This window comes from Urocitellus parryii, chromosome 4 (genome assembly GCF_045843805.1).
Source record: "Urocitellus parryii isolate mUroPar1 chromosome 4, mUroPar1.hap1, whole genome shotgun sequence".
Classification (NCBI taxonomy): domain Eukaryota; kingdom Metazoa; phylum Chordata; class Mammalia; order Rodentia; family Sciuridae; genus Urocitellus; species Urocitellus parryii.
The window spans coordinates 184827768-184850411 of record NC_135534.1 but is presented as its reverse complement, the minus strand read 5'-3'; the positions used below and the strand labels follow the sequence as shown (position 1 = coordinate 184850411).

The 22644-nt window shown below is 36.2% G+C and overlaps 1 protein-coding gene and 1 non-coding gene across 3 annotated transcripts in view; one reads left to right on the top strand and one right to left on the bottom strand.

Annotated features, from left to right (window-relative positions):
- Tmem38b (transmembrane protein 38B) overlaps nt 1-20266 on the bottom strand; it is a 66584-nt gene extending 46318 nt beyond the window's left edge. Inside the window, exons 1-3 of one of the 2 annotated variants that reach the window (XM_077797071.1) lie at nt 20020-20105; nt 19149-19258; nt 1435-1591 (exon numbers count right to left, since the gene is read on the bottom strand). In XM_077797071.1, the coding sequence (XP_077653197.1) occupies nt 1435-1541 (107 nt within the window). In that variant the 5' untranslated portion in view covers nt 1542-1591; nt 19149-19258; nt 20020-20105. Of the gene's footprint in view, nt 1-1434; nt 1592-19148; nt 19259-20019 lie in introns of both variants that reach the window. The other variant, XM_077797072.1, reaches the window with a different exon arrangement.
- Trnav-cac (transfer RNA valine (anticodon CAC)) lies at nt 2151-2223 on the top strand. The gene has a single exon. It is a non-coding gene; the product is annotated as a tRNA-Val (tRNA).
- Nucleotides 20267-22644: the final 2378 nt, after the last annotated feature.

Sequence of the window (22644 nt, the reverse complement as noted above, 5' to 3'; positions counted from 1 at the left end):
TATATAATTTCAACATCTACACACATAAAAAGAATTTTCCTAAAATGCTAATATAATTATATCATTTTAAAATATCATTGTAGAAATAAAATTCTTGAAAAGTTTTTTAAAACAAAAAGCAACTGGAAGACTATATTTAGGAGATTGTTAACAAATTTATGAGAGGACTGGGGATGTAGTTCAGCAGCAGAGAGCCTGCCTAGCATGAGTGAGGTCTTGGTCCCATCACAGCATCACCAAAAAGAGAGAGAGAGAGAGAGAGAGAGAGAGAGAGAGAGAGGGGGGGGGGGGAGAAACAGAAAGAGAAAGACAGGGAGTGGGGGCCTATCAAGTTTGAAGGTTCTGAAATCAAATTTTTTAATTTGATTCTAACTCAGTCACTTATTAGATATGAAAGTTATAGCAACATTTCTTTATTTCAGTTTTCTCAGTTGTCAAATAGGAATAAGAATAAAAACTAACTCAGAGGACTCCTATAATATAATATGAAAATGAATATAAAGAATTTAACTGACATATAGTAACAGTTCAGTATATAAAGTTATCAAGTGTATTATTATGCTCTTTCAAGTTTCTCCTGCCACAAGTTCCCTCATTTTACTTTTTATTATTGCTACTATTATTTATAATATCCCCTTCAGAACTAGTAAAACAATCATTTACAAATTATCATAATAAAAATGAAATCTTATGTGTTCCTAACATCTTATATATCACAAGTTCCCTCATTTTACTTTTTATTATTGCTACTATTATTTATAATATCCCCTTCAGAACTAGTAAAACAATCATTTACAAATTATCATAATAAAAATGAAATCTTATGTGTTCCTAACATCTTATATATTTAACCTGATGTGGTTTTTAATAGAAGCACAGTTTTGGCTTTCAACAGAACAAAGTTCACTGATTTGTAGTATATCTATTTTTTAACTTAATGGATCAATTCTCTAAAGCATACCTGAATTTGGAGTTATAAGAAGCCAAAGCAATTCCTAGCAACATTTTTCTTCATTTCATAACTAAAAAAATTAATGTTTAAAGATCTCATAAGGTTCTAAATAACCCAACAAAAAGTAGGACAAAGGACAATTATATATTGAGTCATTTGAATCTTTTTTGTTTGGTTACATTCATGACATTTATTGACTTTTATTGTATTCTAATTCTGTGTGTGGTAATTCTGGATGTATAAGTTGAGCTCATAAGAGGAAACTGTTTGGGGCCAAATATTTAATCCTCTTTCATGTCTGAAAAGCTAAATGCATAAGACTATGATGGTAATAACTGCCTCTAGGAAAAAATAAGGGGAGGGGCTGGGATTTAACTTTCCAAGAAGATAAAATACTTTTTAAAGAAAAAAAAATTCATTTTACTAGCAATTTACAAAACAATTTTTAGAATGTCTCATAGTTTACCATAATGATAGCTTACCAGATTGAAGATGCCAGTAAAACATTAGTGTGATTTGCCAAAAACCTCAGTGGAGGCTCTGCAAGAAGTATACATGATAAAATTCCTCCACCAAAGCAGTGGAGCATTGCAGTAAACCAGCTTGAAAAAGGATTCTTCCATGCCCCTTCCACTGCTCCTGAAATGGTAAAGGCAAAACATGGTCTGAGATAGTTGTATATTAAATAAGCCCCAAGTACGCAATGCACTAAAGAAATAAACTTCTTAAATTCATTATTTTCAGCAACTTATTACTGTTCATAGTTGTGCCAATTACAACCATTAAACCATTAAAAACCATATCACTTGTTCTTTAATGCAAGACTGAACACATGGGCTGGGGATGTGGCTCAAGCGGTAGCGCGCTCGCCTGGCGTGCGTGCAGCCCGGGTTCGATCCTCAGCACCACATACCAACAAAGATGTTGTGTCCGCCGAGAACTAGAAAATAAATGTTGGAAAATTCTCTCTCTCTCTCTCTCTCCCCCCCTCTCTCACTCTCTCTTTAAAAAAAAAAAAAAAAAAGACTGAACACATTTTGTAAAATGACTGATTTTTGGCACTTTTAAATTCTCTGTTCAGGTTCTTACTGCCAGCTTCCTGGTAATAGATGATTTAGTCTCCTTTCATTCCAAATCCTACTATAAGTATTCCCAGACCATAAGTCAAATTATGTATTAAGTTTATAATCTTAGGGCTGGGGATATAGCTCAGTTGGTAGAGTGCTTGCCTCACACACACAAGGCCCTGGGTTCAATCCCCAGCATCCCCAAAACAAACAAAAAAAAATACAAGTTTATAATCTTAAATACTTTAGAAAATATGAGGCTGAAGTAAACAAACTAAGCTTTCAACATGACAAGCAAGAAACAAAGGTGAACAGTTTATGAAGAGCAAATATTAACACCATCTCAAAATAAATCCTAACAAAATACTTACTAATTACTGAAGGAAGTAATAAATTTAGAGTGGAGAAGCCTTGCAGCCATCAATGTAAACAACATCAGGTGACTCCAGATATGATGCACTGAGAACATACCATCACTTCTGTGGTATTTCATTTTACTAGCAAAAATAAGTAATGAATTTATCTAACCAAATAAACCGAAGTTGAGGATATTCTGAATTAAAAAGAAAAAAAAACAAAGAAAGAAAAAAACTAACAAAAAACAAAAACTGACCTATACAATTAAAATGTCAAGAAAAACAATAAAAAGACCAATGACATGTTCCAGATTAAATATCTTAAGAGAAAAAAACTAGGGTCTGAAGCAATGGAACTCAGCAACAGAAGACTTGCCTGACTCGTGTGAGGCCCTACTTGGATCCCCAGCACCAAAAGTAAGCAGTAGATTAATCTGACTAAAGTGTACATAGGAGTTTCTTTTTTTTTTTTTTTTAATTCCCCTCCTCAGACACCACACAGGTTCCTGATACCATCGTATCCTCCTTTAAGGAAGCGAGAGGAGCGTTGTGGCCATCATGTTGTGGATTCATGCAATGTCCACTGAGGGGCTGGGGGTAGGGGTGGATTTCAGCCTTTTCTCTCTTTACGTTCATCATAAAGACAGTATTCCGTGGTGGAAAGTCTGCTTTTTTATTTTATATTTTTAATTTATATATGACAACTGAATGCATTATAATTCATATTATACATATAGAGCACAATTTTTCATATCTCTGGTTTTATACAAAGTATATTCACACCAATTTGTGTCTTCATACATGTACTTTGGATAATGATGATCATCACATTCCACCATCATTTCTAACCCCATGCCCCCTCCCTTCCCCTCCCACCCCTCTGCCCTATTTAGAGTTCATATTCTGCCCATGCCCCCCCCACTTATATAAAGAGTTTCTTAACCAATTATTCTAAATTGGTTGAAAATTTTCAAAATTTTCTGTAAATTTGAAATTATCAAACAAAAAACATAACAAAATAAAGTAAACCGGTTCATCCAGAGAAATAGAAGCATTTTATAAAATTTGAACTTGCCATCCTCCCACCTCAGCCTCCTGAGCCATCAGGTATGCGCCACCACGCCTGGTGGTCAAATTGATTTTGATTTTATCCAAAGAATTAAAGGAAAGTTCAGTATTTAGAAATTCATTAATCTTCATTCATTACACAAGGAAATTATTATGGTCACTCCTTTAGACAGACAGAAAAAGGTGCTTCACAAAAATTCAACATTCCTGATTTTTTTTTTAATCAAGCAATGCAGGCAGAGAAACAAAAGTACTTAATCTGAATAAAGCCATGATTTATAGATAAGACATCAAAATTCATGGCACATTCTTGTAATCCCAGTTACATAGGAGACTAAGGAACAGGGATCACAAGTTCAAGGCCATCCTAGACAACTTGTTGAGACCCTCTCTCAAATTTTTAAAATAAATAACTAAAAAGGGCTGGAGATATAGCTCAATGATCAACTGTCTGGGTTCAATCCCTAGTACTGCTCAAAAAAATAAAAAATTAAGACTTTTATATGACAAAAGACTGGAATAAAATATTTTTCAACATACATAAGGCAAATGACAACAAATTATGAGGAAAAGTCAACAAACAAAAGAAAAATGGGCAAGTCACAAAACAGAACCATAAGTGAGTAGAAACATACCAAAAAAAGAAAGTCTTCAACATTAGTAATCAAGACAATGAACCAAAATGTGTACAATGCATTCAGAAGAATAACATCAACATACTTGTGTTTAACAAGTATGGGAATTGATAAATTCATGTGCTCAGAAATAAAAATGAAAATAGTATAACCCACAATTCCAAAAAATAAAATGTGGCCAGGATTTTTCAAAATAAAAAAAGGAGTCCATATAAGTAGAATCCATTAGCACATGGCTGAGTGCCCCTTTGTATGCACGTTTGGCAGAGGGGCACTTGCCCTGAGAGTGAGCCACAGTTGTAAAATAGTACAGTAGAAACAGAACCAGAGAAAGGAGCATAACAAGTCATACCTGGAGATGGAGGTGGGAGGAACTTTTGGAGGAAAGAGAACCACAAACTGAATCCTCTACTTGTGTGTATGAATCCTATACAAGTCTCAGGGTAGCCTCAAAGGACACCTACATACAACAAACTCAGAGTCTTAAGGAAATTAAATGAACTGAGATTGAAATTGCCACTTCCAAAGAATGAGACAAAGCCTCTAACAAAAGTCTAAGCAAGTTGACTGCCTGTTTTGTTTTGTTTTTTTGTATTGTTATATATACAGCAGAATGACTTACAATTCACATTACACATATAGAGCAGTTTTTCATATCTCTGGTTGTATATAAGGTATATTCACAGCATTCATATCTTCATACATGTACTTAGTTTTCGGGGGGTTTGTTTGTTTTGGTGCTGGGGATCAAACCCAGGGCCTTGTGCACGTAAGGCAAGCACTCTACCAAAGGAGCTATCTCCCCAGCCCTATACATGTACTTAGGATAATGAAATCTATCTCATTCCACCATCTTTTTTACCCCCATATGCCCTCCTTTCCCCTGACACCCTTTGCCCTATCTAGAGTTCATCTAATTCCTCCCATGCTGCCCCTCACAACCTCACTATAAATCAGCCTCCTTATATCAGAGAGAATATTCAGCATTTGGTTTCTTGGGATTGGCTAATTCACTTAGCATTATCTTCTCCAACCCCATCCATTTACCTGCAAATGCCATGATTTTATTCTTTTATTGCTGACTAATATTCCATTGTGTTTACATGCCACTTTTTTTGTACCCATTCATCTACTGAGGGGCATATCTAGGTTGGCTCCACAGTTTAGCAACTGTGAATTGTGCTGCTGATGTGGCTGTGTCCCTAAAGTATGCTGTTTTTTAAGTCCTTTCGGTATAGACCGAGGAGCAGGATAGCTAGGTCAAATGGTGGTTCCATGCCCAGTTTTCCAAGGAATCGCCATACTGCTTTCCATATTGGCTGAACCAATTTGCAGTCCCACCAGCAATGTATGAGTGTGCCTTTTTCCCCACATCTTTCCCAACACTGATTGTTGTTTGTATTCTTAATAGCTGCCATTCTGACAGGAGTGAGATGAAACTTAGAGTAGTTTTGATTTCATTTCTCTAATTGCTAGTGATGATGAACACTTTTTCATATATTTTTGGATTGATTGTATATAATCTTCTGAGAGGTGTCTGCTGAGTTCCTTGGCTCATTTATTGATTGGGCTATTTGTTTTTTGAGGGGTTTAGCTTTTTGAGTTCTTTATATACCCTAGAAATTAGTGTTCTATCTGATGTGCGAGTGGTAAAAATTTGCTCCCAAGATGCAGGCTCTCTTATTCACCTCTATGATTGTTTCCTTTGCTGAGAATAAGCTTTTTGGTTTGAATCCATCCCATTTATCGATTCTTGGTTTTAATTCTTGTGCTATAGGAGTCTTATTAAGGAAACTGGGGCCTAATCCAACATGATAGAGATTTGGGCCTACTTTTTCTTCTAATAGGCGCAGTGTCTCTGGGTTATTCCTAAGTCCTTGGATCTACTTTTGAGTTTTGTGCATGGTGAGAGATAAGGTCTAATTTCATTTTGTTACATATGGATTTCCAGTTTTCCCAGAACCATTTGTTGAAGAGGCTATCTTTCCTCCAATGTATGTTTTTGGCACCTTTGTCTAATATAAGACAACTGTAATTATTTGGGTTAGTCTCTGTGTCCTCTATTCTGTACCATTGGCCTACCAGTCTATTTTGGTGCCAATACCATGCTGGTTTTGTTACTATTGCTGGAAAAGAGCTATTTTGATGTCACATGGTCATGCTGCTTTTAGAGACAAACCCCTACATAAGATATGCTACCACTATGTCATATACATCCCTACACACACACACACACACACACACACACACACATTTTAGATATTTATCTGAGTATGTGTATCAGCACCATTCAGTACTGTCCCATGCAGTGTGAATGATTGTCATACTGGTCAACACAATAAATGAATACGACCTTTGATCTTCTCCTTTTGGTTAATGAGCACTAGCTGAACAATGAACAATGCCATACTGAGCTACCTCAGGCTGAAAGGCAATACAGTGTGTTTAAGAATGTGGACTGGATCTTAACTGCTCAGAAACAAACCCCGTCTGTAGCACTTACTCTTTGTATTAATAACTCTTTCTGTTTCTCACTCATACACATACACACACACACACACACACACACACTCCATCAAAACAGAGAAAAGGAAAAAAGTAACTCACCTCAGAGCATTGTTGTAAGGATTAACTAGAAATGAGTACATTTCAAGTACTTGGAATGGAGCCTGGCACATAGTAAGCAAAAGTACCAGCTACTATCACAGAAGTAAATTAAAAAAAAATGACTCTTCCTCTCGACTCCTACAATTCAGTCACACACCTCTGATGAAGGGTGACTATTTCTAGACAACTTCTATGTTTATTTACACACATGCACTCTTTCTCCCCCTTCCATCTGTCCCCACTTCCTCCACCTGATGCATGTGTAGTATGCATGTCTGCTTTTCTCTCTCTCTCTCAGGTATAACCTGGTTAGCATGGAGCTGTATTCATAAAATAGAAACTTTAAGTGAGAGCTATAATGGACTCAAATAACACAGCAGTCACATGAAAACACATTCCCAAGGTAACTGATTAGTTCTGAAAAACACAATTGGAATACTGACTGGTGTCTCTTCTGCATTCCTTAGTACTATTCTGATACTATTCTAACACTATCACTCACTGGCTAAGCCAAACCCAAATACACCTACCTCTCCTTTGGCCATTAAAACCAATCCAAATTAAACACTTTTACACAAAAAATATTTAATCATAAAATATTAATTTCTTATTAAATCCACCAAAATAACTTTGCTAGCTGTGTGTGGTGGTGCACATCTATAATCCCAGCAGTTTGGGAGGCTGAGGCAGGAGGAACTTGAGAGTTCAAAGCCAGCCTCAGCAAAAGTGAGGTGCTAAGCAACTCAGTAAGACCCTGGCTCTAAATGAAATACAAAATAGGGCTGGGATGTGGCTCAGTGGCCCAGTATGCTGGTACTCAAAAAAAAAAAAAAAAAGAAAGAAAGAAAAAGAAAACTTTCCTTTTCCCTCAACACTTATTTTATTCATTCTTCTTAAGATACATTTTTTTTCACAAATCACATCTCCATTATAAAATTGTTAATTCTGAGACTCTACGACATTTTAGTGTGAAACAGGTACTAATATAGAACATTTACCATATGATGGAAAAATACATATGAAATATAACAAAGAGTTTAAGCATTAAAATTGTACTGCCATTAATCTCCCTTACCAAGGATTGTCAAAAGCCAGACAAATAATTATGATTGCTTATCAGTTTCATAACCTCTGGATTGGCCTCAATCTCACTCAAATTAAATTTCATTGTTTATAAAACAGAAATAATACATACCTTGTGAGGATTTAAAATGAGAGAACATATATAAAATACATTTTTATACCTAGTACATGGCAGATTACTCTGCTGACTTATTTCTCTATTCAGCAGATTCATCATTACAACAGAGAAAGGAGGTAGGTAAATGAAACCTTCAGGCTGCTTCTGACTCAGTTCTCTAAGCCCAAAATACAATTCTATTGAGTTATTACTGAAAGACTAGGATATGCTTCCAGTTTTCCCAGAACCATTTGTTGGTTTAAAATTTAAAATTTTAAAATATTTAACATCCAGCTTGCTAATGGTTAGTATAATTTCCAGAGAGGAGCACAAGAATTTTCTAGCCTGCATAAATTTTAACTCCAGATGTTTACTATTTTTAAGCTGCATATTGGTTTGGATAAGATGATAGTGAAAGAATACTCATGAACCTAACAGCCTTAAATAAGTGAAAGTAAGATTTCATTTGGGAAAAAAAAATCAGGAAAAGAATAGATAAGGTGGTCTCCTCACATAGTCCTACTTGCACAGTTTTCAATATTATTTCAGTGAAAAACATTCTGTTCAAGTTATTTTTAACATAATGATCTTTAAAAGAGAAAAAAAAATTTTTGTCCTAACTTGAATAAAGATGTTTGAAATATGCTATCAATAGAACTATTTTTCCCAAAACTCTTAGCAAAAGTTATCACATGGAGACCCAAATCTAAGTACTGAAGACCCAAATCTAAGTACCAAATCTAAGATGTTGAAAACACAAATAACCACATATGGACTTTAATATCAAAATACTTCCATTAATGAAAAAGTAAGGGAAGAGCAAATCCTGCTCCTCCCCCACCCCCCCACCCCCATGACAGCTTCTTCTGGTGCTAAAGGAGCAGCAAGGAGGAGGGTGTATGACTGGAGCAGGGTAAAAGGGATCAGAGACTTAAAGGGGAGCTACACAATGCATGGCTGTAGTTAGGGCCTATGAGGATGACAGGGGGAACCTGAGTTTTTCACCCTAACCAGGATCTGGAAAACTTTTTCTGTAATGGGATAGATAATAATATTTTCACTTTGTGGGCCAGACAGTGTCTATTTAATCATTTACCTTTGCAGTTATACTATGAAAGCAATCATAGATAATATATAAATGAATGAATGAGGTTGTGTTTCAATAAGACTATTTTCATTATAAAATGGAAGCTAAATATGAAGTTCCAAACTATTTCTGTAAACTCACTTAAAATCTACAAAATTCCAAAATTATGGCCAAAATAAAATCATTAGATTATGTTTACAATAGTTCTATTAACTTATTTGTAACAAATTTTAGAAAGATAGTTTTTTTGTATGGTAAACATGACTTTTTTAATTTCTTGGACTCAGTCTAATTTAGCTTGAAAGTAAAACCCTATTCTTAAGAACTTTAGTTTCACTGTAGCTATTTTTTAAATATTTAACATCCAGCTTGCTAGTGGTTAGTATGATTTCCAGAAAGGAACACAAGAATGTTCTAGCCTGCATAAATTTTAACTCCAGATGTTTAGTATTTTTAAACTGCGTATTACTAATACTTTGCTTTATCCTTGAATTTATCTCCTTAAAAAGAGAGAAAAGTTACCATAAAGGTCAGTGTCCAAGAAAGAACCTTGACCATTAACCTAGCATTTTAGGAGAAAGTGGTAAAAATGCAAATTAAAATTTTAGAAAACCATTTTCCACCTCTGCCTGGCATAAAACAAAATAAAATGGATAAGATCCGGAGTAAGCAAGCAGATTGTTCTAGATATCCGGAAAAAAAAGAAAAAGAAACTGGCAGTATTGATTAAATGCATGTACCTTGAACAGTTCTACTTTTGTGAGACTATTCTACAAATTTTAAAAAATCAATATTAAAAAAGAAAAATGAATAAAATAATATATCACATTCCTCATAATGCTTTTCCATTAGAATTATTAAAAATAATCATGGAAGCAACAAAGGTTTACAGACGGGCTGGGGATGTGGCTCAAGTGGTAGCGCGCTGGCCTGGCATGCGCGGGGTGCTGGGTTCAATCCTCAGCACCAATACAAATAAAATAAAGATGTTGTGTCCACCGAAAACTAAAAATAAATATTTAAAAAATTCTCTAAAAAAAAAAAAAACAAAAACAAAGGTTTACAGACTATCTGTGACAAAATTCAAGGAGTTTTAGATCAAGTTTGAGTCGCACTGAGCCAAGTAAATACAAAGATCCACCCTCTGGTTATTTTCCTCAGTTCATTAATGCACATCTAGAATGGTTATATATTTGGCAACTGGCTCAGTCCCCAAATTGATTCTCTGAGCTGTGGAGTAAGAATCATTATGGTAGAAAGATCAACGAGACACTCTATAGAGATTCCTCTTCTTCCCAACAAAGTAAATGAAAAAAAAACCACAGATATAAGTGCAATAAACAGACTTGAAAGATGAAAGGTGATGATTTGCTTAACTAGCCTTTTTGGTCCACATCAAACAGATGGACCTGGTGAATGGATGTATTTAAGATGAAGTGTTTTTACCAGAGCAAATTAACAACTCATAATCTAGTATGTTAGTCATCTTTTCACGGCTGTGACCAAAATACTTGACAAGAACAAGTATTTACTCAGAGAAGTAAAAGCTTATTTTGGCTCATGATTTTACTGGGTCCAAAGCAAGGCAGAACACATCATGGCAGAGGGGACACAGTGGAAGGAAGCTTCTCTGCTCAATGCTAACAAGGAAGTGGTAGAGAAGGGTCCCCTCAGAGAAGATGCTCCCTTTCAGGGCCTGACCCCAGGGACCCATCTTCTCCAGCCATGCTCCATCTCCCTACAGTTAGTCCATTCAAACTAGAATGGAATAATTAGGTTACAGTTCTCACAATCTCATCATTTCACCTCCAAATACTCCTGCATTAACACAGGAGTTTTAGGGGGACACCTTGTATTCAAACCATGACACCTACTAAGCAAATGCTTTTTTCTTCATATTAATTTGTAAAAAACAAACAACAATTTAAGAAGAAGAAACAGAAGCAGCAGCAGCAGCAGCAGCAGTAGCACTCCATTTTATTAAACTATCACTTTCTTGCTTCAAGCCTATGCTAACTCTCCTATACTTCAACACTGAGATTTTAATCATATTGTGAGTCCAAACTTGCCTACAATACTGATGACATCCTACTGAATAAAACTGATAATCAAGATATACCAAATACTTTAGATATCTTTAAAAGATATATGCAGAGCTGGGGTTATAGCTCAGTGGTAGAGAACTTGCCTACCATGTGAAGCACTGGGTTCAATCCTCAGAACCACATAAAAATAAATAAAATAAAGGTATCATATTTATCTACAACTAAAAAAAATTTAAAAGTATGAAAACCAGAAAGTGGGACATTAAATTCCATTCCTGGATTTCTATCATCAGTTAGAGGTCCAGTCAATAGATAGAAAACACACAGTCATTTTAACAAGGAGAAGTTAATATTACAGTATAAACTTGCTTCATAAGTGGTTAAAAGGCAAAAGGTAAATATTATTACATAGGTATCAGCTGCAGAAAGCAATTACCACTCTGGGGAACCAAAGAATAAGCTAAAATTATTTAAATTTACTAACTTGGAGGAAAAGCTCTTTACAGCCCAAACTGAGAACCCTGTAGAGGGGCAACTCCTCAGTTAGATATTCTAGTACTACACATTCATTGCACAAATAAAATACTGAGTTTTAAGTTCTTATCTAGAACTACTCAGCCCATTAATGGAAGAGTGTCAACTAGACACTGGCCTCCTGACTAGCTTTATGAGATCTTTCTACCAAAAAACTCACTGACCAGGGGCTGGGATTGAGGCTCAGGGGAAGAGCACTCGCCTAGCATGTGTGAGGCACTGGGTTGATCCTCAGCACCTCATAAAAAAAATAAACAAAATAAACGTATTATGTCCATTTATAACTAAAAAAGAAATTCTTAAAAAAATTCACTGACCAGCATTTTATCTCAGATCACTCAAAAAAATATTAAATATATTCAAGCATAATCTCTAAATTTACAGAAGTAAATTATGAACTGCCATTTCTGAGACATCCCTTCCTATATACTGGTAGAAGCTATTCCATTTTTTTTAATCATATAATAAAGGAAGCTTCTTGAAGATTGTGAATGGTCTATTACTATCTGGGTATTGATTACATAGATTGCTAATTTTAAAAATTCATTGGTCTGTACCTTTTTAACTTTTGTACTAATAAATATATATAATTTAAAATACATATTTTAAAATGTATATATGTGTATATATAAATGCATAATTATCAAAACATAATTTAAAAATTATAAATATATATGTATATACACATATAAGTATATATGTGTGTATACGTGTGTGTGTGTGTGTATTTTTTTTTTTTTTTTGTACCAGAGATTGAACTCAGGGGCACTCAACCACTGAGCCACATCCCCAGCCCTATTTTTTATATTTTATTTAGAGACAGAGTCTCAGAGTTGCTTAGTGCCTTGCCATTTCTGAAGCTGGCTTTGAACCCACGATCCTCCTGTCTCAGCCTCTTGAGCCTCTGGAATTATAGACATACACCAACATGCCTGGCTTCTTTATGGTTTTATAAGGGGTTCACAAAGACGGCAAAACTGTGTTGTCACAAGCACTGCCATCTGTCCAAAATGCCCAGAGTAATAAATTTTTAACTTATTAGCCCTTTCATTTCCCACCAATTAGAGAATGGAACTATGACAAGCTTTTTCCCTCAATTCAGTTCCTAAAACAAATGAGAACCTGGTTTGTGATGTGGAAGTGACAGAAATCATGGGAGAAAATAACTCCCATGATTAATAACATGTCAAAAGACAGTTCAGTGCTAAATTATAAATATTAAGAAACCAGGAACACTGGGCCTACAAAGAGAGAACACAGATGGTTTAGAAAGTTTAGAATTAGCCAAATCTGGAGTCAAGAACTAGTTCTAAGCAGGGTGCGGTAGCTCATGCCTGTAATTCCAGTGGCTTGGGAGGCTGAGGTGGGAGGATCACGAGTTCAAAAACAGCCTCAGCAACATAGCGAGGCACTAAGCAACTCAGTGAGGCTCTGTCTCTAAATAAAATATTTAAAAAAGGACTGGGGATGTGGCTCAGTGGTTGAGTGCCCTTGAGTTCAATCCCTGGTACCAAAAAAAAAAAAAAACACTACAAGAACTAAAATTCACTCAAGTGTGTGAGTTAGGAAAGTTATTTTATTCCTTTAAAATCTGTCAAATGAGTTCAGTCATACCCATATTACAGAAATGTATGACGATTATAATTATACAGAAATATTCTGCAGTATACAAAACCAGTGATAACTATTTCTACTTAATGAGACACTGTCCAAAAAAACAAGAAGAATGAGCAGTTGGGTTTCTTTAGGATTGTAAGAGTAGCTTTCAACAAATTAAAACAAATTAAAAAAAAAAGAGTAGCCTTTATTCTGGCATCCTCAACATCTAATATAGAGCCTGATAATATAGTATAGTACAGTTTCAAAAACTGTACCATATAATTTGTTTAACTGGGCTGGGGATGTGGCTCAAGTGGTAGTGCGCTCGCCTGGCATGCGTACGGCCCAGGTTCAATCCTCAGCACCACATACCAACAAAGATGTTGTGTCAGCCAAAAACTAAAAAAAAGAATAAATATTAAAAATTCTCTGTGTGTGTGTGTGTGTGTCTCTCTCTCTCTCTCTCTCTCACCTCTCTCTTTAAAAAAAATAATAATAATTTGTTTAACTGAACTATATAGGATTTAAGAGAGATTGGCAAAATGTTGAGAGAATGTAGAGTGCAATGATAGATTTCATGCATAGAAGAAATAATTGTAGATTGTTTTCAGAACTCATAGTAGATGGCAATTGTATATGAATATGGGCTTGAAGAAATGTTTATTTTAATGAAGATTTAACAAGAAAAAAGACTGATTTTAAATGCAAGATAAAATATATTAAGTTGGTAATGTAAAAAAATGGATTCTCACTAGTAGTCTCCAAGCAGCATATTACAACTTCCTAATAAAATGCCCAGGAGATAAAGGGACTGGGGGAGCTGAAAATCAAATGCCAGAATTCAGGGAAAACTACAGTTGATTTTAAGACAAATGGAGGTAAACTACGGGGAAAAAAATCCAATTCATACCCTGTGTTTTTCATCTTTGTTTATGAAGTAGAAATCACGCAGTGGATGGAGGCTGGGGTGATGGCTCAGTGGTAAAGCACTTACCTAGCATGTGTGAGGCACTGGGTTCGATTCTCAGCACCACATATAAACAAAGAAAAATAAAGTTCTATCAACAACTAAAAAAATGTTGTTTTAAATTTTTTTTAAAAAAATCACACAGTGGAGAAATGGGAGAATTATCTTTCATTTCATTTACTCCAATACACTTCAAAATCTAAACCAAACAAATATGAGGTATAACCGTCTCCAAACCTCAGGTATAAAGAGTTAATCCCCTTTTCCACTAGCATTTTTATGCTCTAGGCAGAAACTACAATGATAAGATATAAAGGATAAAAAATTGGGGAGTGAGGTATTAGCAAAGATAGAAAATATTTCAAAATTAAGTCTCAAAAAGTAACATGTTTGAAAGTACAGAGATAAGAATCCTGAGAGCAGCACATACATGAATTGTAGATTTATTATACTACTATAGATCTGAGTTCTAGACAATCGGTCTCTGGGGGATAAGAAAAGTTGCCAATTAAGCAGAGCATATATATACTAAGTAAAACTAAGAGAAACTGGGCATTGGACTGGAAGTACCACATATCCACTCTTCAGTTCTAAATATGAAAAAGTCTTACTGACCACATATAAAGAGAGCATACAAGCTACTTGCTGCTACCAACAAGAATCTGGACAAACATATCTTTTTTTTTTTTTTTTTTTAGTTATACCTTTAATTTTTTTTTTTTTTTGGACAAACATATCTTAATCTAAATGAGTTAGAAGAAAAAAAAGGTAAATCAGAGGCTATAAAAATTTATCACTGGACATAAGAAAAAAAGATCCAGAAGAGTCAAATTAAAGTGTATAACATTTAAGAATCAACTACTAAGGACTGGGGTTGTGGCTCTGCAGTAGAACGCTCACCTAGCACATGCAAGGCGCTGGGTACCATCCACAGCACCACATAAAAAATAAATAAATTAAATAAAGGTATTGTGTCCTACTACAGCTAAAAATATTTATACATTGGGCTGGGGATGTGGCTCAAGCGGTAGCGTGCTTGCCTGGCATGCATGCAGCCCGTGATCAATCCTCAGCACCACATACCAACAAAGATGTTGTGTCCGCCGAGAACTAAAAAATAAATATTAAAAATTCTCTCTCTCTCTCTCTCTCTCTCTCTCTCACTCTCTCTTTTAAAAAAAATATTTATACATTAAAAATTTTTTTAAAGAATCAACTACTAACGAATCCAGAGAAATTTTCTAGAAATAATGTACACATTTACTCCAATACACTCCAAAATCTAAAGGAAACAAATGATTCCTGAGAAAAATGTAAATTGCCAAAAATGACTTAAGACTGATTTTTTTTATAAAAAAAAGATTTACTCATTAAAATGGACCAAGAAACAGCTTCATATTTTAAATGTCTATTGAATACTGTTTATGGTTTATATAAACATGGTTCCCCAAAAGCTCATGTGTAAGAACACAAAAAGCTTAGAGGTGAAATAATTGGATTATGAGTCTTAACCTACACCATGATGAATCCTAATAAGTATTAACTACCTGTCACTTTAGGCAGGTATAGGGTGGTATGGCTGGAGGCAGTGGGTCACTGTGAGTGTCTTTGGGTATATATTTTGTCCTTGGAGAATGGAGTCTATTTGCTTATTAGTGGCCATGTCCTGAGTGAAAGTTTCCTCCACCACACTCTTCCTATTCAGACTTACCTGGTCTCTGAGGAATGGAGTCAGACATCTATGGACTGAGACCTCTGAAATAATCAGTGCAAAAATACACTTTCCTCCTCTAAATTTGTTCTTGTCAGATATTTTGGTCACAGCATTGAAAAAGTTGACTAAAACAAATACCTAGGAATAAGTAGTGAGCTAGGCATGGTGGTGCATGCATGCCTGTAATCCCAGCAGCTCAGGAGGCTGATGGAGGAGAATCGAAAATTCAAAACCAGTCTCAGCAACTCAATGAGGCCCTAAGCAACTTATCGAGACCCTGTCTCAAAATAAAAAATAAAAAAGGGTGGGAACATGGCTCAATAATAAAGCATCACTGGGTTCAATCCCCAGTACCACCCCCTCTCCAAAAAAAAAAAAAAAAAGTATAGGGAATGCCTATTAAATAAACTATCTTGAGCTAAAAATAAATAATAAATATAAAATAGTGGAAAGCTTCCCAATCTAGTTTACAAAAACAGCATAATCTTGATACCCAAAGTAGAAAAAGATTTGATGGGCAAATTCCCATTATAAACATAAATACAGAAAGTTTAAATAAAGTATTAGCAATCAAAATTCCTGAAAACTAAATACATCAAACAAGTTTATTCCTAAAATATAAGAATGGTTCATCATTTTTTAAATCCTTTTAAATATCTACATTTTTTTCCCTTTTAGTAATGGTGATTGACCCCAGGGTGCTCTACTAGTGAACTATATCACTAGTTCTTTTTAATTTTGAGACAGGGTCCTGGTAAATTGCCCAAGCTATTTTTTAACCTATAATCCTCCTGCCTTAGCCACCAGAATTGCTGGGATTACAAGCCTAAGCTACAATGCCCATTACATTTTTAAATAGAAAAACCAATACAAATGATCATCTCAATGGATTTCTGGGGGGGGGGAAACATTAATAAAATTTGTCACCTTCTCCACCAGGATGGTGATAAAGATATAGGGACAATCTAGAAAGTTAAGATTAAAATAAAACTGTTAACTATGCCTCTTAAAACCCTACAGTAAAACATCACATTTGATGAAACTTTAAAAATATTCTCATTAAAATCATGAGAACAAAGCTACTCACTATAATCACCACTATTAAACACTTTATATCAATACTCCTCAATATAGAGGCTAGAAAATACAAGGTTCTTGGCTACAAGTAAAAATCAAACAAACAAACAAAAAAAAAACTATGACAAACTTAAGCCAAAAAGAATTCACTTGAAGGATTTCAGTAACTCAGAAAAACTGAAAGGCTAAATAAAGAAAATAAGCAAAATTACAGACAGTCTAGAGGATTAATAAAGGTCTTAGAGGAAAACAAATTCAATTAGCCACTCTGCTGAGATAAGGAAAATAGCTTTACTATACATAAATAGAATTAACACCCATGATACATAAAGAAAATCAATACAATTAGACAACAACCTACAACCCAATAGAAAAAAAAATGGTCAAAAGATATTAAGAAACTTACAGCCATGAAATACAAGTGTTCAATAAACCTAAGTATAAACTCATTAGTAACCCTGACAAAAGCAAATGAAAACTGTTTTCTGATCATGAAAATGACAAGGTACTGAGGACTGAAAATAGTCAACAATGTCAAAGGAAATAGGGAGTCTAACATATTTCCAGGGAAAGTATAAACAGGTACACCCATGTGAATTCTATCATTTTTACCTCTTTACAAGGACTGGTACTAGAAAAAAATATTTGTTACTCTCTATATAACACTATATTAGCATTCAATTATCCAAGTAATTCTCAGATTTTGGGGGACTCTGACCCCTTTATACACTAAAAATTAGTAAGCTAATTAACAGTTGCCAGGAGTTGGAGGAGGACTGTCTACAAAGGAGCAGAAGGAAATCTGGGGTAGGTGAACAAAATGTTCTACATCTTGATTGTAATGGTGGTTATAAGACTATTTTCAAAATCTTAGAACTTTATATTTAAATTAATATATTTTATATATGCTAATGTTAAATTTTTATATTAAAAAAGAATATACTGGGGCTGGGGATGTGGCTCAAGCGGTAGCGCGCTCGCCTGGCATGCGTGCGGCCCGGGTTCAATCCTCAGCACCACATACAAACGAAGATGTTGTGTCTGCCAATAACTAAAAAATAAATATTAAAAAAAAATTCTCTCTCTCTCCCTCTCTCTCTCTCACTCTCTCTTTAAAAAATATATATATATATATACTGGGCTGGGATTGTGTCTCAAGCGGTAGCAAGCTCGCCTGGCATGCGCAGGGCACTGGGTTCAATCCTCAGCAACACAAAAATAAAGATGTTGTGTCCACCGAAAACTAAAAAATATAAATAAATATTTTTTAAAAATTCTCTCTCTCTCAAAAAAAAATATACTATATATAAATTAGACCTTTAAAAATAACTGACTTCCAAACCTTTGTGTGGGGGGGGGGTAGATGGACCCAATACCTTTATTTTATTTATTTTTATATGGTGCTGAGGATAGAACCCAGTGCCTCACACATGCCAGATGAGCTTATCACTGAGCCACAACCCCAGCCCTTCAAACATTTCTTGAGAACCCCAAAGAACTTTTGTTCATGGGGGTTGCAAGTATCAAATTGTAACTGAGAGAATTTCAAAATAGTTCTTTATGGGCTAAAGACACAGGTCAATGGTAGAGTGCCTAACACCTTCAAGGCCCTGGTTTCAATCCCTATTACCACCACCAAAAAAAAAAGGGAGGGGGAGTTCTATATTCATTTTAAAAATAATAAATGCACTAAATGTTAACAGATTCTTTATGAAAAATGACTGTTTTTCCAAAGCTAAAATCAATTAATGAGAAAAGTACACTGTTTTCTGTTGTAGCAAATCCTTAATGTCTGGCTTCAAACAGAAAACAGCTGGCAGGATTCTCATACTCATATTCTTCAATCTCTTACAGTATCACAATTTATAAGTCATGTAGTCTTTGGAAAACTCCACTGTACACATGTAAAAAAATCAGAGTGAAAAAATGAATAATATCTGAATAGTATTGTGAAAATAATTTTAACAAGTTAGTGTCAGAGAATCCTATGGATTCCTCAACCATACTTTGAGAATCTTTTACCCAATGCAAGAAAATATCATATTCTGAGTATGGGGCAGTAACAAAATGTACTTCCTTTTAGACTAAGGAAGCAGTATCTTATAGAGATTATCTAACCTACATTAATTAGTATAGTAATACTCCCCTTATCCAGGTCAAAATCTCTACCAAACAACTGATTCAGACTGAGTTACAAACTCCAATATAAGTTTTAAAAAAAAATACTCTAAGTTCCAAAAATTGAGACAACCAGTAATACCTAGGAGAGATACAGCATCAGCCTCAAATCTTCACTCATCAACTATTTGTAGAACAAGGCGGATTAAAGATGGTATGAACACATGGAAAACGGACAGAAATGCTTGGCCTCTAAAAAGAAGAGATGCACAAAACATAAAGGGAAGGTGAAATAACAACAAAAGTAAAGCAATATAGGAGCAAATATCCTGAATGTAAGATAGAAAATAGAAATACTGCTCCTTGGTTAACAGCTCCAAAGGTCTTCAAACCACAAGACCACATCCCCACTGCACAGAGTCGTGTGAAACTAGATGTCCAGCGACTCTCACTTGTACAAAAGTCACTAGTGACAATGAAAACAGGAATCACTGGCTTCTGGCATTCATCCTAACGTGCTGAGCAGGTGTCAAGGAGGACACCGCGTTAAGGGGAACTTCGGTGTGCCCACTCCGGGGAGGCCTGCGGCTCACGTGTTTGCACAACTTTCCCAACAGGCAAGGACCACCTGTTTACTCCCGGAGGCGAGGTCGGAGACGTGCGGGGACTGGGAGCTTAGCTCTCCGGTGACTTTGAAACACCTTCCAGGGAAGCGCTGGTACCACCAGGAGACCGACCGCGCGGCAGCGGCTTCCGCACCGGCCCCGGAGCCCAGCCAACCCCGCAAGCCACGGAAGCGGCGCCTAGCCTCCATGGTCTAATACCTGGCCTCCGCCCTCCCGGCCTCAGTTTCCCTTCTGTACTAAAGGGGGGGTCAGCCAGGCAGTTTCAGGGCGCCCTCCCACTAGACTATCAAATCCTTCCCGGACAGCGGCTCCCGGTTGCCCCTGGACCGAGGCCGTCATCCCAGCGACTGGAAGCTGAGGGGGCGGGTCCGCAGCGCCCACACTCACCGGGCCGGTGCTTCAGCGCCATCACGGACACCAGATAGTGGGCGATGTCAAAAAAGGGGAACATGGACGTGCGGGAGAAGGCCAGCGTCAGATCCTCCCACGAAGAGTCCATGGCTACGACCGACCGCGGCGGCCTGAGCAGCCGCGGTGACCGATTCCCCTCCAGCGAAGTGGGAGTGGGGGAGGGGACGGCCGCGGCCGCGCGCCCGCCGCGCCGGCTAGCGCCTGCGCGTGCGCCCTGGAGCCCGGGGCGGCGCGCCGAGGGGCGGGGCTGCGCGTCCGGGAGTCTCAGACGCGGGAACGCGGCGAGCCGGCTGCCTTATTCTCCTAATAAGGGTTCAGTGTCCTCTTGGTGCTGAACCTGATCGTGCCAGGCTCGAGAGAAAGCGCCGATGAGCGAAGCTGGGGAGACACTCAGGGTCACATTTCTTTATGTTAACTGATGTCATTCACCTTTTATTGAGCAATCCCATTTCAAGTCACATTGTGACTTATTAGATATACAAAATAAAACAACATTCTTGTCTTATGAAAGTTGCTCTTTCCCAACAGGGAAAAAAAATGTTTTTAACGCAAGAAAATAGTCAAAGTTCGTGAGAGAAAGATTCCAGAGAAGAGGCTGAGTGACAAAAGAGTTGTACTTTAAAAGCTGGGGGGGGGGGGGGATCTGGAAGTTATGTGAAGGAGGGAGGTATTTTGTCAGACAACGAAGTGAGAAGTGAGGTTGAAAAAGAAGTTGAGTCCTTGAACAGCAGGCAGTAAAACAAGTGATTTGGCCCTATAATTAAACCTCAGATTAATCGCTACATTACGCTCAGGCCTATCAGAGTCAGAATCCTTTATTCTTGACCATTGTGCAGACCCGGGTTGTTTTGCGGAGGATGGAGGTAGAGTCAAGCAACAAGGGAAGAAATTTGGTGAGAACACTAGAGACAGGGAAAATCCGAGAATCTTCACCCATCCAAGAAAAAGATAGTGAAAGCCAAGAGCAGCAGGAATAGAGGCCCAGGTGCCATAGGAGCAGAATAGGGCTGGTCATATCCACCTGTAAAGTCAGCAAAAGAAGCATAATTTGTCAAGGGAAGGAGGAATGAGCAATAACATTATGATCGCAAAGAGAACTAGGAAAGAAGGAGTGATCTGGGTAAAAAGAAAAGTCGAGTTTGGCACGTTTTATTTGACATGCCAACAGATCATGTTGGCACTAGGAAAATGAAAATACAAAGACTATCAGCTGCTAGGTAGGTAACAGCCGCGTGGGAGTATGTGCTGGAAGAGAAACTCTCCTTGTTTTTTTATTTTTATCTAAATATTTAACCATTGGTTTAAAATTATTTAACAATTTTTTTTGAATGCCTGTTCTAAACCAAGCATTCTCCCAGATGTCAGAAGCACTATCATGAACACTCAATGTTTAAAACAGGAAAATTGGAACAGATTTCTACATTTTATTATTTATCATGGAAGAGTAGACTTGTTAAAATACTTTTCATCTGTGGTTTTTAAGGAAGTTCCTATAGAGAAAGTTTTTCGTTGTTGTTGTTTTTTAGAGAGAGAGAGAGAATTTTTTTAATATTTATTTTTTAGTTTTCTGTGGATACAACATCTTTATTTTATTTTTATGTGGTGCTGAGGATCGAACCCAGCGCCCCGCGCATACGCTTGAGCCACATCCCCAGCCCAAGAGAAAGTTTTTTAAACTAGCATGCTTTCTAGTAAGACTAAATAATAAGAAGAAAAACCTGTATTTATTTATATCTTTATGTTTAAATCAATTCTTTCCATTCTTTTCATAGGTTGCCTTCTTTGGAATTATAGGGAATTTAGGGGAAGAACTTGATATTATTTCCTAATTTTTTAAATACTTTAACAGTCTTAAATTTCACAAAATATGTTTCATCCTTGAACTTATAAGAAAGAATTTCCATTCTTTTCATAGGTTGCCTTCTTTGGAAGTATAGTGAATTTAGGGGAAGAACTTGATATTATTTCCTAATTTTTTAAATACTTTAACAGTCTTAAATTTCACAAAATATGTTTCATCCTTGAACTTATAAGAAATAATTATATAATTGTCTTACATCTCTAAGACAAGTGTCTGTTCGGTATCATTCTGGGGTATAATTTGTTATTAAAACCAGTAGGGCAGCAGTGTAAAATACCAAAGTTGTTTTGTTTATTTGTTTGTTTGTTTTTGTTTTTCACTGACTTACATCCTCAGCCCCTTTTTTGGTTTGGTTTGGCTTGGTTTGTTTTTTTGAGACAGTATCTCATTAAAGTGCCCAGGCTGGCCTTGGACTTGCTGTTCTCCTTCCTCAGCCTCCAGCTAGGATTACAAGTATGCACTAGGGCTCCTGGCCAAGATTATTTTTAAGACAGTAAATCAAGCATTTTAGTCACCTTAAAACAAATCAATTCCAACAGAAAGGAATTAGTCATATCAGAGTCTACAAGTAATTTGATCATTTTAATACTGTAGAAATAAGCTTGGGTACTTCTGCCTAAAGCTTATTTTTAGAAAAGCTATAAAGAAAAGGAAATAGTGATTCACAAAAAGACAGATTCTATCCATATTTTAAATTTGCTTATCATATTTGCTTTTGGTCAGTGCATTTAGTCTAATGA